This window comes from Hypanus sabinus, chromosome 12, assembly GCF_030144855.1.
Source record: "Hypanus sabinus isolate sHypSab1 chromosome 12, sHypSab1.hap1, whole genome shotgun sequence".
In the NCBI taxonomy this organism is placed as follows: domain Eukaryota; kingdom Metazoa; phylum Chordata; class Chondrichthyes; order Myliobatiformes; family Dasyatidae; genus Hypanus; species Hypanus sabinus.
In genome coordinates, this window is record NC_082717.1 from 40,389,297 (window position 1) to 40,408,659 (window position 19,363).

At 38.0% G+C, this 19,363-nt stretch overlaps 1 protein-coding gene across 2 annotated transcripts in view; it reads right to left on the reverse strand.

The window, feature by feature from the left end:
- Positions 1-19,363, reverse strand: part of kcnh1a (potassium voltage-gated channel, subfamily H (eag-related), member 1a) — a 260,110-nt gene that overhangs the window by 194,966 nt on the left and 45,781 nt on the right. For both annotated transcript variants that reach the window (XM_059985791.1, XM_059985790.1), the window contains exons 6-7: positions 17,431-17,823; positions 9,756-10,185 (exon numbers count right to left, since the gene is read on the reverse strand). In XM_059985791.1, coding sequence (XP_059841774.1) covers positions 9,756-10,185; positions 17,431-17,823 — 823 coding nt within the window. The remainder of the gene's footprint in view (positions 1-9,755; positions 10,186-17,430; positions 17,824-19,363) is intronic.

Below are 19,363 nucleotides of genomic sequence, written 5' to 3' on the forward strand. Positions count from 1 at the left end.
CTACATTTCCAATTAGCTACTTTTCTTATAGGTCCTGTTAAAAATTTACTGGATGATCTTTTAAATTTAAAACCTTTTGTTATTGGTATCTATAACTTGTTGATTGATTCTAGACAAGACTTTTTAGATAAAATAAAAAAAGCTTGGGAGGATGACCTAAATTGTCAGATTTCTGATGATATATGGAATAAAATTCTTAAACGGATTAATAAATCATCTTTTTGTGCGCATCATTCTCTTCTACAATTTAAAGTAGTTCATAGAGCTTACATTTCTAAACAGAAGCTATCCAGTTTTTACCTGAATGTTTCTCCACTTTGTAATAAGTGCAACTCTGCTGATGCCTCTTTAATTCATATGTTTTGGTTTTGCCCTACAATTGAAAAGTTTTGGCAGGAAGTATATCATACCTTCTCACAACTTTTTAGGGTCCAATTTGACCCAAATCCCCTTACTGCCTTGTTTGGTATTATTGCAAATGAAGATATAACTTTAAATACTCGTAACCTATAGGTTTTAATTTTTACCTCTCTTTTAGCAAGAAGAGCAATCTTGCTGAAATGGAAGGAGTCTACCCCTCCTACACACCTTCAATGGCGACATGATATTGTCTTATTTAAATTTAGAAAAGATCCGCTGCTCAGCCTTAAATTCGAAACAATCTTTTTATGATATTTGGGGACCTTTCCTAAATTACTTTTCCAATTTATAAAGTTCAACAGTGCACAGACTTTTATGTATATTTTTATCTTCTCTCCTTAAGTGAATATGTCTTTTTTTCTAATTATCCATTGTCATCCATCAGCTTTTTTCTTTGGTAGTTGGTAGGGGGTTGACTTTTTTTAATATAAAAAATTTCTTTTATGATATATGACTTATCTTTAAATTTTGATTACAGAGTGGTATACCTATTTTAATGCTATAACATTTTGATCAATTTTATTACAATATATGAATGTACACAAGTTATGTTGAGATGTGTTGCACTCTGTAAATATTGGGTTTTTTCTTCTGAATAAAAATATTGTAAAAAGAAAAGAAAAAAGGTTTCACCTGGTAAAAATGATAATTATTATAATATGTTTACATAGTTATCAGATTTGGAACCGATGCTGCTTTTGAAATTCTTTAAAACAATATGGATTGAAGGGTGACTTCCTGCTTTGTGGAAGTTAATGATTATTATCTCTATATGGAAACTTGGTAAGGATCAATTAGATCCCTCCAGTCATAGACCAATTTCACTAACTTCATGTGTATATAAGACAATGTCATAAATGGTTTGGGATAATGTAAGATAATGGAATCAAAGCTTTCTTATTTTATGGAAAATAATGGAAAATTAGCCGCATACCAATCTGGATTTTGTAAAGGGAGAATGACCATGGACTCGGTGTTAAGCTTGGAATCTGATATTCATAAGGCCCAAGTTAATAAAGAATCAGTGGTAATGTCTGTGGAAAAGAGTACAGTCAACATTTCAGGCCAAAACCTCTAATGTACTCTTTACCATAGATGCTGCCCGGTCTGCTGAGTTCCTCCAACATTTTGTACGTGTTGCTTGGATATCCGGCATTTGCAAATTTTCTCTTATTTGTGAAAGAATTAATGGTAACAGTTTTCTTTCTTTGAAACCTTATATGTCATAGACACAAGGTTTGTTGCTTAAACAGGAAATGATGACAATAGGTGGTAGAATATTCAACTGGATTTAAGATTTTTTATGTGATGAGTGGGAACAACATTCTGTAAAGAGTACAAGATAAAGAATCAGACTCCACATGGGAGTGTGTGTTACTCATTCCTATTTAATATTATAATTATAACCATATAACAATTACAGCACGGAAACAGGCCATCTCGGCCCTTCTAGTCCGTGCCAAACGCTTACTCTCACCTAGTCCCGCTGATCTGCACTCAGCCCATAACCCTCCATTCCTTTCCTGTCCATATACCTATCCAATTTTACTTGAAATTACAATATCGAACCTGCCTCTACCACTTCTACTAAAAGCTCGTTCCACACAGCTACCACTCTCTGAGTAAAAAAATTCCCCCTCGTGTTACTTCTAAACTTTTGCCCCCTAACTCACAACTCATGTCCTCTTGTTTGAATCTCCCCTACTCTCAATGGAAAAAGCCTATCCATATCAACTCTATCTATCCCCCTCAATTTTAAATACCTCTATCAAGTCCCCCCCCCCCACAACCTTCTACGCTCCAAAGAATAAAGACCTAACTTGTTCAACCTTCCCTGTAACTTAGATGCTGAAACCCAGGTAACATTCTAGTAAAGCTTCTCTACTCTCTCTATTTTGTTGACATCTTTCCTATAATTCAGAGACCAGAACTGTACAGAATACTCCAAATTTGGCCTTACCAATGCCTTGTACAGTTTTAACATTACATCCCAACTCCTATACTCAATGCTCTGATTTATAAAGGCCAGCATACCAAAAGCTTTCTTCACCACCCTATCCACATGAGATTCCACCTTCAGGGAACTATGCACCATTATTCCTAGATCACTTTGTTCTCCTGCATTCTTCAATGCTGTACCATTTACCATGTATGTCCTATTTTGATTATTCCTACCAAAATGTAGCACCTCACACTTATCAGCATTAAACTCCATCTGCCATCATTCAGCCCACTCTTCTAACTGGCCTAAATCTCTCTGCAAGCTTTGAAAACCTACTTCATTATCCACAACACCACATATCTTAGTATCATCTGCATACTTACTAATCTAGTTTACCACACTATCATCCAGATCATTAATTTATATGACAAACAACATTGGACTCATTACAGATCCCTGAGGCACACAACTAGTCACCGGCCTCCAACCTGACAAACAATTATCCACCACTACTCTCTGGCATCTCCCATCCAGCCACTGTTGAATCCATTTCACTATTTCAATATTAATATCTAACAATTGAACCTTCCTAACTAACCTTCCATGTGGAACCTTGTCAAAGGCCTTACTGAAGTCCATATAGACAACATCCACTGCCTTACCCTCGTCAGCTTCCCTAGTAACCTCTTCAAAAAATTCAATAAGATTTGTCAAACATGACCTTCCACGCACAAATCCATGTTGACTGTTCCTAATCAGACCCTGTCTATCCAGATAATTATATACCATCTCTAAGAATACTTTCTATTAATATACCCACCACTGACGTCAAACTGACAGGCCTATAATTGCTAGGTTTACTCTTAGAACCCTTTTTAAACAATGGAACCACATGAGCAATACGCCACTCCTCCGGCACCATCCCCATTTCTAATGACATTTGAAGTATTTCTGTCAGAGCCCCTGCTATTTCTACAGTAACTTCCCTCAAGGTCCTAGGGGATATCCCCGTCAGGACCCAGAGATTTATCCACTTTTATATTCCTTAAAAGCACCAGTACTTCCTCCTCTTTAACCATCATAGTTTCCATAACTTCCCTACTTGTTTCCCTTATCTTGCACAATTCAATATCCTTCTCCTTAGTGAATACCGATGAAAAGAAATTGTTCAAAATCTCCCCAATCTTTTTTGGCTCCAAACATAGCTGTCCATTCTGATTCTCTAAGGGACCAATTTTATCCCTCACTATCCTTCAGCTATTAAGATAATTGTAGGAACCCTTTGGATTTATTTTCACCTTACTTGCCAAAGCAACCTCGTATCTTCTTTTAGATTTTCTAATTTCTTTCTTAAGATTCTTCTTACATTCTTTACATTCCTCGAGCACCTCATTTACTCCATGCTGCCTATATTTATTGTAGATCTCTCTCTTTTTCCAAATCAAGTTTCCAATATCCCTTGAAAACCATGGCTCTCTCAAACTTTTAACCTTCCCTTTCAACCTAACAGGAACATAAAGATTCTGTACCCCCAAAATTTCACCTTTCAATGTCCTCCATTTCTCTATTACATCCTTCCCATAAAACAATTTGTCCCAATCCACTCCTTCTAAATCCTTTTGCATCTCCTCAAAGTTGGCCCTTCTCCAATCAAAAATCTCAACCCTGGGTCCAGTCCTATCCTTCTCCATAATTATATTGAAACTAATGGCATTGTGATCACTGGACCTGAAGTGCTCCCCAACACATACCTTTGTCACCTAACCTGTCTCATTCCCTAACAGGAGATCCAACACTGCCCCTTCTTTAGTTGGTACCTCTATGTATTGCTGCAAAAAACTATCCTGCACACATTTTACAAACTCCAAACCATCCAGCCCTTTTATAGTATGGGTTTCCCAGTCTATGTGTGGAAAATTAAAATCTCCCACAATCACAACCCTGTGTTTACTACAAATGTCTGATATCTCCTTACAAATTTGCTCCTCCAATTCTTGCTCCCATTAGGTGGTCTTTAATACACTTCTGTAAGTGCTACTACACTTTTCTCATTCCTCAATTCCACCCAAATAGTCTCCCAAGGTGAGCTCTCTAATCTATCCTGCCAGAGCACCGCTGTAATATTTTCTCTGACAAGCAATGCACCACCTCCCCCTCTTGTCCCTCCGATTCTATCACACCTGAAGCAACACATGGTGCAAACTATCACAAATGGTGCAAACAACTTTACTATCTTATTTTTCTTCCTTCTCCCATACACCTGTCCCTACACTCTGGTTCCCCTCCTCCCCTTGTATCAAGTTTAAATCCACTGCAGCCTCTCTAGCAAACCTATCTGCAAGAATATTTGTCCCCCTCTAGTTCAGATGTAAACCGTCCCACCGGAACATGTCCCACCTCCCCTGGAAAACTGCCCAGTTATCTATAAATCTGAAGACCTCCCTCCTGCACCATGTCTTCAGCCATGTGTTGATCTGCGCTAGATCACTATTTCTAAATCTGCCTGCACGTGGCACTGTTAACAATCCTGAGATTGCTATCCTGAATGTCCTGTCCTTTAACTTGGTGCATAACTCCCTAAACTCACCTTTCAGGACTCCTCACTCTTCCTACCCACGTCATTGGTCCCTACATGGATCATGACATCTGGCTGCTTAATAATATTTTCTTAAATGTAATGTTCAGACTTTTCCAAATCATTATATGCTGATGATGGTGCAGTGTGAAAGAGAGGCAGGAATATAAATTATCTAGTTAGGAAAATGTAGGCAGCTAATAATGAAGTGGAGGGTGGGGGTTTAAATTTTCTGTGCAAAAACTCAAGTTATTTGTTTTCCTAAAAGGAAACTACATTCACAATTGATCTCAAGTTATATGGTAAATCTCTTAATCAAGAGTCAGTGGTAAAGTTCCTTGGTATGTGAATGGACACAAGGCTAACATAGAAGGTACACGTGAATAAAATTCTAAAGAAGTGTTATAAAGCCCTTAATGTGCTCAGGTGCTTAGCTGGGTGTGATTGTGGTGTGTGTCAGAGCTCACTTAAACAAAAGTATATTGTTTTAATCAGATCTGTCTTTGATTATGGATGGGTTGCCTATGCATCAGCCTCACTAGCGATCTTAAAGCCTCTAGGTAAAGTTCAATCTCAAGCATTAAGATTATGTTGTTGTGCTATTAAATCATCCCCAATTTCAGCATGACTGTGTGAAGTACCCTTACACCTACACAGGTTACATTTAGCACTGGTTTATTGCATTAACGTAACAGGACATAAAGTTGGCCGTCAAATACTGACAAGATTAGTACAGTGGTAGGAGCACTGTATTCATAAAGCCTTCAGTTTGGGTGGGTGGGAAATGAATGCGCACAAAATCTTGGGTTGTTTAATGTGGAATATGGTCCCAGTGTACCCGTTTCTGTCACACCTCCATGGAATTTGCCTTTGTCTGTGGCTGATTTCAGCCTTCAAGAAGAAGAATGTTTGTATATCAGAGGCACAGGAAGTTCAGCAATATATGCAAGGCAGATATTATGGCTTCTTACATATCTACACGTACACAGATTGTTCAAAAGATCCAGCGACAGGTCGTACAGGTGTTTCTGTCTATGATTCAAAGTTTCGGGTCTATATTAAGGAAAGATTATCAGACAAAGTATCAGTACTCATGTCTGAGATGTTTGCTATCATTTTAGCCTGAGAATCGGTCTAAGAAGTCTGTCTGATTATGTATTTCTGTGCTCTGATTCATTCTTGATCTTTGACATCTATTAAAATAGGTATTTCAAATTGTAGGCTAGACGTTCTTCTTGTGATTGGACATCTATTGAGGCTAGGGGGCCTAGGCTTGTGTATACTTTTCTTATGGATCTCTACCCATGTGGGGATTAAAGGAAGAGAGGTGGAGGGCATTCTTACAGAGCAATCATTTAAAATTAAGGATATAAATGTAATGGGTTCCTTTACATAAAGAGGAGCTGAAATTCCCTTAAGTAGTCTATTTGATCACTATGGCTACATAGTTGGGATAAGGGAAAGAAAGGATAGCATTTATATAAAATTCGGAGGATGATGGGAACTCAACTGGTAGATGGATATAAAAGCAGGGAAGAAATTATACTTACACATTTACATATTGGACATATTAGGTTGAATAATTCCTTGTTCAGAATTAAATGCATGATATGAGCATTCGTAAGGAGTACACTTGTCATGAAACAGTGCAGCATATATTGTTTGAATGCAGTTCGTGCGAAATGTAAAGGAAATATCTAATACTAAATTGAGATCTCTGTGGCAGGCAGTTTAACATGGAAAATACATTAGGATATCACTGTCATAGTAATGTACATATGTGCATATTTGACTTTTTGAAAGCACTGGACTTTGATATGATTTGAATATTTTGGGTGGAGAGAAATTTAATGGATGTACTTCCCATCACTTTTTTCTATACTCTAACACAATAGGTGGTGGTAATGCACCTTACGTTGGACTGCCAACCACCTTTAAACTTTACAAGAAGATAAAATACCTTTATCTTAAGAGCAAGCAGACACAGAGAAGTGGACTGATAAGCCGTTAAGTAGTCACAAGGTATCAACTTACTTTCAAGGACTCTTCATTTCATCTTCTCTATTTATTGTTTATTTATTATTATTATTATTATTATTCCTCTTTTTCTATTTGCACAGATTGGTGTCTGTTGCACTTGGTTGTTGGTCTGTCTTGTATGCAGTTTTTCATTGATTTTATTGAGTTTTTTGTTTTTAATTTACTGTGAATGCCTGCAAGAAAATGAACCTCAAGGTAGCATATGGTGACATACTGTATGTGTACTTTGATAAATAATTTACTTTATACTATTGAACTCTGAACTGAGTTCCTGAGCTAAGAATGTGGCAACTGAAGGTAGCTTGACAGCTGAAAGCACAGCTGCAGTTGTACAACAATTAAATTGTGGAATTGAACAAGAAGCCTTAATTAGATATTACTGGGTTTGTTGAGATATAAGGAATATAGATTATAAGACATAGGAGCAGAATTAGGCCATCTGGCCCATCAAGTCTGCTCCACCATTCTATCATGACTGATTTATTATCCCTCTCAACTCCATTTTCCTGCCTTCCACCCCCCCCCCGTAACCTTTGATGCCCTGATTAATCAAGAACCAATCAACCCTCACCTTAAATATACTGAATTTGCCTGCGCCGCTGTTTGTGGCAATGAATTCTTCTGATTCACTATCTTATGGCTAAAGAAATGCTCTTCATCTCTTCTCTAAGTTGACAGCCCTCAATGCTGAGGCATTGCCCTTTGGTTCCAGACTCCCCCACTACAGGAAATATCCTCTCCACATTTACTCTATCTAGGCCGCTCAACATTCGATAAGTTTCAATAAGATTTGTCCCCCTCCCCTTCATTCTTCTAAATTCTAGCGAGTAGACGCAATACAATCAAATGCTCTTCATATGTTAACCTTTTCATTCCCAGGATCATTCTCATGAACCCCTTCTGGACCCTCTCCAATGCCAGCTCATCTTTTCTTAGATAAGGGGCCTATAACTACTCACAATACTCCAAGTGCAGTCTGCTCAGTACTTTTGTATTCTTGTCCTCTCAAAATTAATGTTAACATTGCATTTGCCTTCCTTACCAACGACTCAACCTGCAAGTTAACCTTTAGGGAATCCTGCACAAGGACTCCCAAGTTCCTTTGCATCTCTGATTTTTTAAAATTTTCTCCCCATTTAGAAAACAGTCCACAGCTTCATTCCTTCTGCCAAAGATAAGGACCATGCACTTCCCTGTACCATGTTCCATCTGCCACTTATTTGCCCATTCCCCTAATCTGTCCAAATCCATCTGCAGAAACCCTGCTTCCTCAACATTACCTGCCCCTCCACCCATCTTTGTATGGTCCATAAACTTGGCCACAAAGACATTAATTCCTTCATCCAAATCACTGACATCCTGTATAACATGAAAAGAAGGGGTCCCAACACTGACCCCTGCGACACACCACAAGTCACCATCAGACAACCAGAAAATGGCCCCCTTTACTCCCACTCTTTGCCTCAGCCAATCTTTCATCCACGCTAGTATCTTTTCTGTAATAGCATGGGCTCTTATCTTGTTAAGCAGCCTCATGTGCGACACCTCGTCCAAGGCCTTCTGAAAATCCAAATCAACAACATCCACTGACTCTCCTTCGTCTATTCTGGCTGTTATTTCCTCAAAATTGGAATATATAGTAAGGGTGATCAAAATCATAAGAAATGGAAATTTTTTAATCAAACCTGAAGGTCACATATCAGTGTTTTTGTGCCTCCAACTCTGCTCAAACTATCAAAGGGAGCATCCTCGGTTTCAGTCAGTTTACAAGATAAAGCTGAATCTGACAAATGCATCTTCAGCAGGGCAAACACCTTCCTTACATTCTCCAGTGACAATGTGAGCAAAACAAGTACTATACATTTACGATTTAAGAAATTATGTAAAGAACTTTAGTTTACCAACAGTATCTTTCAACATGCAATTACTGCTGTGAATTGCAAGGACTTCCAGTGTATTAGCACACAGACGGTCAGATCAGAAAAAGCCAATAAAGGTTGTTTACACAATCCCTTAGTAAAATTAAGTTGTATCATTCAGGACTGTTGTGGGTTGAAAGAGAAAACAATGAGGAAAGCTGAACGAGGAAGAAACTGTGGACCATCACCTTCCACCGTGCAAATTATATTCTGAAAATTATCATGACAATAGCTATAGTAACCAAGGAAACTGATACGTCAAATTTTCTGAAATAAAATCTATGTCTACTTCCATGAAGTCTCTTACACATTATCTATGATACCTGCTCCAGATTTACTTTAATGTTATCTAGAGTGCTGAAAACATAATTCCTACAAATCTGTGTCTTAAAGTTTCTGGTAGTTTTCAGCAGAGTAAATATCTTCATCTTACTCTTCATGTCCATGTACAGCAGTACATTACTATATTGCACTATTGAAAACTTAAATAACGTGTTTTTAAACAATAAGTGCATATGAGAGAAAGGGGCATACTTTCCATAATTTATAACAGTTATACATGGAAGGCATTATGTTTGAAATGAGTGGCCATATTTATTTGGGAAACCTGTACATTTGAAGAAGTAAAGATTTTGGTCATTTTCTGATTTTTAATTTGTTTTAATTTGTAAATTCCATGGTATTTTGTACCAATAATAACTAAGTCTTGGTGGGGGGGGGGGTCATTAGTTTTTTTATTAATGCAAGTGTTGCTTTTAAATTAATTATATCCTACTCCATTCACATAAATTAATTAGCATCATGATTATGAAATCTATGGAGAAATACTGCATGTAGTAAACCGTTTGTGAGTACTTACAGCCAATCATCATCATAGCCACTGCAAAAATCTTCTCGCCGTCAGTGGTTGGAGCAATGTTACCGAACCCAATACTGGTGAGGCTGGTCATTGTGAAGTACAGTGAGGCAATGTACACAGAGTCTTTACTTGGTCCACCTTCCCACTTTTCTGTTCCACTTGTATTAAAATGATATGGCATTCCTATGGTTTCTCCCAACTGATATAGCCAGCTTTCAGTTCTGACTCTGTTTAATTCTTCATCGATCACTTCATAATCCCCGATGCTGTACCAGATGCAAGCCAACCAGTGAGCGGCAAGTCCAAAGACACACACAAGAAGCACCAGCACAGCTGCTCCATATTCAATGTAATGGTCCAACTTTCGTGCTACTCGGCCTAAACGAAGAAGCCTCACAACTTTCAGAGAGCTGAAGAGACTGCTGATACCCTGCAACAACCAAACAGTATGTATGAATGTACATGTACTGAAATTATTACTGACAGAACGTTTTAACTATCTCAAAGGCCATATACATCAGAATTGTTTTATTTTATTTTTGTACTGCTTACGTACATTTTAAAAAAAAAGAGGTTTGGACATCACAGGAGGTACCTAATGGAAGATAAGGACTGCAATGGAATGAGCAGCCTTTCCAGAGAGATAGGAAATAAAAGATTGTGGAGCAAAAGAACAAGCTATTAAGGGAACACAATGGCAGCATCTGCAGAGGGAAACCATTTTAGTCATGACCAGTCCAGATGAATGTCTTGAACTAAAATATCAACTATCCATTTCCCTTGACAGATGATGCCTGGCTAGCTGAGTTCCTTCAGCGGTTTTATGCTCCAGATTGCAGCATCTGCAGTCTGTTTGTCCAAGATTATGATTGGGAGGAAGAAATGTTCTTATGCATACTATTATAATGTTTTGCACTTCCTTGAAGTACTTATGTATGGAATGATCTGTCGGGATGACATGCAGCCAAAAGCTCATCGCGGTATCTCAGTACATACAACAATAATAAACCAATTGTCAATTAGTGGTACAGTTCCTGGCACGGGTCACAATTTTCTTACAGTACGGGAACAAATAAATTGAACAGAGAGAAACTTACAATTTGATAACTCTAGAACTCTGGGCATTGCCTAAAAATTAAACCTTATAGTTTCAAGAAAGGTATTATAAAACTTTTATACAGGTTCAGCATCCTGATAATGACATGCTCAGTTGATAAAATCAAATCTCAAAGTGACAGATTTTTGTGGTCATTAAAGGGATACTGGGCAAAGAATATGATTAGACCATATAGCAGCCTTGATCTACAAATGGTAGAATAGACTTGTGGGGGGAAATGCCTTAAACTGGGCCGCATTCAAATGAGGAGCTATCAAAGGGGGAAGCAAGTGATCAGTGCTGGAGGAATGTGTTGGTGGAGTGGGCGATAGGTGCTCTTGAGAAAGGGAGCGAGATACTGCGGCCAGAGGTGTGAAAGGATATTGCAGGAGAAATGAGACATCAGGTTTCTGCAGCATCTATTGAATTTAATTCATAATTCCCAAAAACATTGTGGGTGCCCAAATAAAATATGCCAATAAAGAACCCTGCCCCTTCCAGATAGGACAATCTCAATACTCAAAAACCCACTGTCACAAAAATGACAAAGAACACAGCAGGCTGTGAACATATTCCATATTCACTTCTTAATTTACAACCACTCCATCCATCTCAACCTTCTTTTGCCTATCAGAATAATTGTTAATACTCAAACTGGAGTTTTTCACTTTACTTTTATTCTTATTAAGATACAAATACCTCCATTTGGCTGAGGTGTGAAAATGTACGTCTGTTTGCCTATGCAAATCTAAACCCTGTAACAGACTAATTTAAATAATTAAGGACAGTTTCAACTTTCAAGGAGGTAAAACAGAGTATTACCAAAAGATTGAAGTAAAGAGGCAAAATACCTAAATCACAGTAAGTTATGACTATTGGGTCCTCAATGTGGAATAGCAAGTAAGAATGAGTCATTTTAGTTTATGGAATAAATCAAAATATCTTTTATAACTCAATTGCACTCACAAATATGATGATCATATTATTCCTGCATTTTTGTGTAACCTTAAGAACATATTTTTTTAAATGCAGAAGCATTAGCTGAAATTCTATATTTCATGAGTGAATTGCTATTCCTATTTTCACAGTTTTCAACAGTTTAGCAACTGGCACCTACCCAACCATTTTCACAGAATTATTGGAAATTATATCATTATAGAAAAAGCCAAGCAATTTTTAATGCTGTCTACAACCCCATGTTGTGTTGTGTGGGCAAACAAATTGTGAAAATGCTTTAAAACTGTATAAAATATGCTAAAAATGACACAATGATTACATTATAAAAAATAGTACACATTAGTATGCTGACTGGAATTAAATTATTTCATTTGATAATAAGTAAACAAACTAAGCTTTAAGAGGTTAAGGCACACTTTTATACTCTGAAACTATACCATCCTTACTCCAAATTCATTATATACTCTGAGCAGTGAACAAAGCAAAATTAAAACAACATTTTCTACAAATACCAATACCTAGTAATTCAAGGAAAGGATTTAAAAGTGTAACTCATTATTATTTTCAACTACTAAAGAAAGCACATTAAACATATATTAGAAAACACAAAGCCTACTTTAGTTAGAGCACGATGGTTCCAATTCTTCACAGCCCATTGGGCATTTAGAAGAGGATCAAGTCACATAATTAAAGTAGCATGCAAATGGAAAAAGTAGAAGGCAAAAGGGAAAAATTTATAAAGGAGCATTTGTAACACAATGCAAGTGTCATAAATTATTGTAACACAATATAAAAAAACAATTTTCCATATGACAAATCAATGCAAAATAAGGTGAAATACCATAATTAGTGATAGCACAATTTAGAACTTTGCATTCATTTCAAAATGTCTGGACCATAATTAAACCTGAAATCAACTTAAAAGATACAATTCAAACTTCCTAGCAGTCTTGTTCTCAGTGGAAAGACACTTAATATATATGCAGATTAGGAAAAAACAGGGATTTCCTCTAAGTTCAGCAAACAACTCATTGTTAATTAATATTTTTAATGTGGAACAATTTAATGGATACAGACAATTTTAAAAGTTCCTGTGAGAAGTCATACCATCAGGAACAGTTAACAGAATTAAACAGAGAGAAAACAAAACACAAGAATGCACAGGAAGATTGGAGCCAGAGTTGGCAGCAGTCTCCTGCAACCACCCAGAACACACACACAAAGCCTATCCCACCAGTCTGAATGATGATGACAAATTGGTGCCGTCCTCTGTTTCAAAGGTAAGAGAACAGATAAAGTCCTGTAATATGTGCTTAGGAAACAAGGTAGTCATTAAAAATCAGGACGTCAATGACTGTAATCTCTGCATTGCTTCTGGTGCCATGAGCTAATGAAGTACCAGGATAGAAGGACAGGTCAGATGTGTGGCTGAAGGGATGGAAGAGGAGGTGCTTTAAGTGCCTTGGTCATTGAGACCATTTCTGGAAAGGATGGGACCTGTAGAAGCAGGATGGGTTGCACCTTAACCAGAGGGAGCTCAACATTCTTGCTATGTTCACTTGTATTGAAAGGACAGGCAGGAAGGCAGGGAGGCAACATTGCTCTGCTGGTAAAAACTGAAATCATGTCCTTAGAAAGAGGTGACATGGGGTCAGAAGATGGTGAATCATTGTGGATAGAGCTAAGGAACTGCAAGGGTAAAAAGACCTTGATGGGAGTTGTATACAGACCCACAAACAGCAGCTGCATTGGGAGACAGAAAATAGATTACAAAAGGGCAATGTTACAATAGTCATGGAGGATTTCAATATGCAGGTGGATTGGGAAAATCAGATTGGTGCTGGATTCCAAGAGGAGGAGTTTCTAGAATGCCTATGAGATGGCTTTTCAGAGTAGTTTAGGGTTGAGCCCACTAGGGGAAAGGCTATTCTGGATTGGGTGCTGTGCAATGAACTGGAATTAGTGGAAGCATCTCTATATCTACCCTTAAGGTCAATTATAAACGAGTGGTGGAAGTGGCAGGTGTCAGGGGTCAGGGAGTGTGTGACGTTCTCATAACTAGAGAGGCGGTTCTTGGGAAACTGAAAGGATTGAAGGTAGATAAGTCACCTGAACCAGATGGTATACATCCCAGGGTTCTGAAAGAGGTGGCTGAAAAGATTGTAGGGGCATTAGTAATGATTTTTCAACTATCGCTAGATTCTGGAATGGTACCGGTAGATGGGATAATTGCAAATGTCACTCCACTGTTCAAGACGAGAGAGAGGCAGAAGAAAGGAAATTACAGGCCAGTTAGTCTGACCTCAGTAGTTGGGAAGATGTTGGAGTCAATTATTAAGGATGAGGTCTCTGGGTACTTTTGGAGGCACAGGATAAAATAGGCCATAGGCAATATGGTTTCTTTGAGGGAAAATCTTGCCTGACAAATCTGTTGGAATTATTTTTTAGAACTAACAAGCTAGAAGGACAAAGGAGAATCTGTGGATGTTATGTGTTTGGATTTTCAGAAGGCCTTTGACAAGTTGCCACACATGAGTCTGCTTAACAAACCAGGAGCCCACAGTATTACAGAAAGGATTCTAGCATGGATAATATAGATTAGCAAGGGACAAAGAGTGAGAATAAAGGGAGCCTTTTCTGACTGGCTGCTGGTGACTAGGGGTGTTTCACAGAGGTCTGTGTTGGCACCAATTCTTTTTATATGTCAATGATATCAATGATGGAATTGATGGCTTTGTTTCCAGACAATAGGAAGAGAAGAGGAGGGGCAGGTAGATTTGAGGAAGAGAAGAGGCTCCTAAAGGACTTAGACAGATTAGGAGAATGGTCAATGAAATGGCAGATGGAATACAGTGTTGGGAAGTATATGCTCATGCATCTTAGTAGAAGAAATGAACGGGTTGACTGTTTTCTAAATGGAGAGAAAGTACAAAAAAAAAGAGGCACAAAGGGACTTGGGAGTCCTTGTGCAGGATTCCCTAAAGGTAAATTTGTAGGTTGAGCCTGTGGTGAGGAAGGCAAATGCAAAGTTAGCACTCATTTCAAGAGGACTGGAATATAAAAGCAAGGATGTCATTTTGCGACTTTATTAAGCACTGGTGAGACCTCACCTGGATTATTGTGAGCAGTTTTTGGCCCCTCAGAAAGGATGCACTGAAACTGGAAGGGGTTCAAAGGAAGTTCATGAAAATTATTTCAGGACTGAATGGCTTGTCATATGAAGAGTGTTTGAGGCTCTGGGCCTGGATTCACTAGAATTCAGAAGAATGAGGGGTGACCTCATTGAAACCTATCGAATGGTGAAAGGCCTTGATAGAGTGGATGTGGGGCAGATGTTTTCTATGGTGGGAGAGTCTAAGACCAGAGGACATAGCCTCAGGATAGGTGGGTATCCATTATTGAAGACCTCCAGCACCCAGGGCATGCTCTTTTCTCACTGTTACCATCAGTTAGGAGGTACAGAAGCCTGAAGGCACATGGCGATTCAGGAACAGCTTCTTCTCCTCTGCCATCCAATTCCTAAATGGACATTGAATCTTTGGACACTACCTCACTTTTTTTTAAATATATGGTATTTCTATTTTTGCACTTTCTAACCTATTCAATATACATAACTGAATTACTTGTTTATTTTTTTAAAAATTATTTAATATTATTTTTATTTCTTCTTTTTTCTCTGCTAGATTATGTATTGTACTGAACTGTTGCTGCTGAGTTAACAAATTTCACGTCACACGCCGGTGATAATAAACTTGATTCTGATTCTGATTAAGGGATACAGGGAGAAGGCAGATGATTAGGGCTGAGAGGAAAATTGGATCAGCCATGATGAAATAGTGGAGCCGACTCGATAGGCCATTTGGCCTAATTCTGCTCCTATGTCTTACGGTCTTGTCAATTCCTTTTGGAAGTCTAAATATGCTACATCTACAAGTTCCCTTCTGTCACCTCCCTTTGAGCAATTATACTTTATGAAAGTAGGTTTGATTTTATTCAGCTTTCCTGTGTGATTAATTATTTCCTGCTTGATTATTTATCCTAGCATCTTGCTAAAAGTAAAAGTCAAACTGACTGTCCACACCTCTGTCTTCCTTCCTTTTTGAAAAAGGAAATGCACTGGCTCTTTTCAAATCTTCATTCCAGATCTTACTGAGTTTTGAAAAATTTCAGCCAATGTATCCACTATCTCTGCAGCCATTTCCTTTAAAACCCTTGGATGCAGGCCATTAATCCTGCTGATTTATCCACTTTTAAACTAAGGAATTTCTCAAATACTTTATCCTTTGACTTTTAGAAGTCCCTGAATGTTATCCAAAATTAGCTCGTCCATTATCTTATCAATATTTGCAGAGACTAATAAAAATTAAACACGAAAAACATTTGCTAACGTATCTATCAGTTTGCAAAATGCATTTGAGTGTTCGAATTCTAATTCTTGGAGTAACATGTAATGTTCAGTGAGGCTCAATGGGTAGCATAATCCATGTTATGCTTCAGAATATAGTTCTAATATACACGACGGTGGTATTCAATTCAGAATAATGGTTTGTGGATTCCAAATAAAATTTCAATTTTTCAGTGGTTCCAGGGAATGGCTATCCAAAACTAACTCCTCCAATTTAGAACACATCTAGGTGAATTTTCTCTGCATTCTCTCAAGTGCCATCACATCCTTTCTATAGCATGGCAACCAGAATTACATATAACACATCAAAAGCAGCTTCACCAGTGTCTTGTAAAGTTGCAACATAACACTGCAACTCTTATATATATTCTGTGATCTGACCTTTGAAGGAACAAATTTGTTGATTACCCTGCACAGAGAGTGAAGGTGAAAATAACCTCCCCTAAATCATTCCTCAACTGCAAGGATTTATTTCACCTCTAATTGTCCTCCTTCCTGAAAACAGCAAGTTCAGCTTTGCATTTACCTGCATGTTCACTGAAAGAAATCAATTGACTAAGGATCTGATTAAGTTACAGAGGGTGCAAGTAAGACTCACAAGGATGTTGCTGGGACTGCAGGGTTTGAGTTACAAAGAAAGATTCGATGGGGTGGTACTGCTTTATCTGGAATAAAGGAGGCTGTGGGGTGACTTTATAGAGATTTATAAAATTGAGGGTCATAAATAAGGCGGATGATCTTTTTCCGAGTGTGGGTGAGTCTAAAACTAGACAGTATAGGTTAACATATGGGGGAAAGATTTAAAGGGATCCTCTGGAGCAGGCTTTGCACATGGTGGGTGGTAGTTATATGGTATGAGCTAACAAAGGAAGATGTAGGGGCAAGTAAAATAACATTTCAAAGACCTTTGGGCAGGTTGATAGTTAGGAAAGGTTTAGAAGGAAATAAGCTCAAAAGCAGGCAATTAGAATTAGCTCAGGAAAGATTCTTCAACATGGATAGGTTGGGCTGAAGGGCATATTTCAGTGCATTATAATTCCATGAATCTCTGGCTTTCATAAAAAACACATTTCAGTAAGAATGATTGAAAACACTCTGGATTTTAAAAAAGATATATTTTCCTCTTTCTACACTGGATCTGAAGTAAGTCACTTGATTCCTGAAATATATTTTGATTTAAAAAAATTAATTCAGAGAATAACTTTTCATATACTCACCTCATCAACATTCTCAAAGGCGTTGATAACATCATATGGCAAACAGGAGAGGAGATCTATTACAAACCAAGTCTTCAAGTAGTTCATGCGGATGAGTTTAGGATCTGAAATTACTTCCCCTGCTGGCCCAACAAAAGTCGTATGAAAATTGAGGACAATGTCTACCAAAAAGATTACATCAACTATGCTGTCAACCACCAACCAAGTCACATTGTTTTGTTTGGTCTTGAAGGAGACATTGTATGGAACCATGATTGCAGTGTAGAAGGTCAGGATCAGAATAATCCAATCCCAGGAAGTTTTGAATGCACAGTAATGCAGGATTATATGGGGTGGAGTCTTTGGTGCTTCTTGTTTGTACTGTGGAAGAATCTCAGAACCAAGCTGTAAAACCTGCATGGAAAAGACACAACCAAAATATATCATTATTAGATATTAACATACTAACATTAGTAACTTTTAATCAATATAGTATACTTCAGAAGTGTGAACATAGCAGCAGATCAGCTATTTCTCTTTGGCAAGTGATTTGGAAACAAGTGCCTGAGAAATGACAACAGTGGACAATCCTGTGTTAGACCTGACAAAGGATCAAAGATCCCATTCTAATGGAGATTCTCAGCCTACGTGAAAATTGTGTTTAACTCGTTTACTTTGGGGATAATAATGGTGGCAAAGAAATGGCAGGCAAACTGAATAAGTATTTTAAAACAGACTTCACTGTGGAAATTCACAAAGAGTGTCAGAGGACAGAAGTGAATGTAGTCAAGAATACTAAGGAGTAGGTCCTTGGGAAGCTGAAAGGTCTGCAGATAGATGTCACCCTGAACAGATGAACTAAACCACACAAGATTAGGAGGATGAGCAAAGAAATGGCAGGTGTAAACAGTGCAGGGAAGTGTATGAATATGCACATTGTTAAAAGGTATAAAGGTGTAAACTATTTCCTAAAGAAGGAGCAAATTCAGGAATCAGAGGTGTAAAGGGTCTTGGGAGCCCTAGTGCAGGATTCCCTGAAGGTTAACTTACAGGTCGAGTTGGTAGTAAAGAAGTCAAATGCAATGTTAGCATTCATTTCTAGAAGACTATAATATAAGGGCAATATGTATTCCAGTACTCACTGGACTATAGGCCCAGAAGCAGAAGAACGAGAAGCATTGGTGGTGGGGTGGGAGTGCAACCTCAATGAAATCTATCAAATACTGAAAGGCCTAGATAGAGTGGTTATGCAGAGAGGGTTTCCAATAATGGGAGGCATTAGGGCCAGAGGGAACAGCCCTCAGAATACAAGGATGACCCTTTAGAGCAAATAGGAGGAAGAATTTCTTTAATCAGAGAGCGGTAAATTTGTAGAATTCATTGCCACAGACAGCTATGGAGGTCAAGTAATTGGCTATACCTGTATTTAAATTGGAGATTGATAGATTCTTCATTAGTTTGGGAACTAGAAGTTATGGGAAGAAGGAAGAACGTAGCTGAGAGTAAAATATAATTCAGCCATGATCAAATGGCAGAGTAGACTCAATAGGCCAATTAACCTAATTTTGCTCCTATGTCTTATGGTATTATGGTCTTTAAATCATGTTTGGTATGTGTGACTTAATGTTTAAAAACTCAAATTATAGTCTTTTTTTCCAACATATTTACATTAACCTTAATAGTTTGCAAATTTTCCGGGATATGAAAAACATTTTAAACTCTTCAAAATTGCAGACTTTGACAAAAAGAAATGTTGCACCCCCACACTCCCATAGTCTATTCTCCATCCCTCTATCTTTGTGCATCAAAGCCTGCCAGAGATGTCCAGTGACGTCAGCAATACTGTTACGAATGAAGGGAGCAAAGCCACCCCCACCTTTTTGAGAATCGCAAAATCGCTATTATTTCGGGTCTGATACCCAGGAAATGAGAGAGATACACAGCATGACAGTAA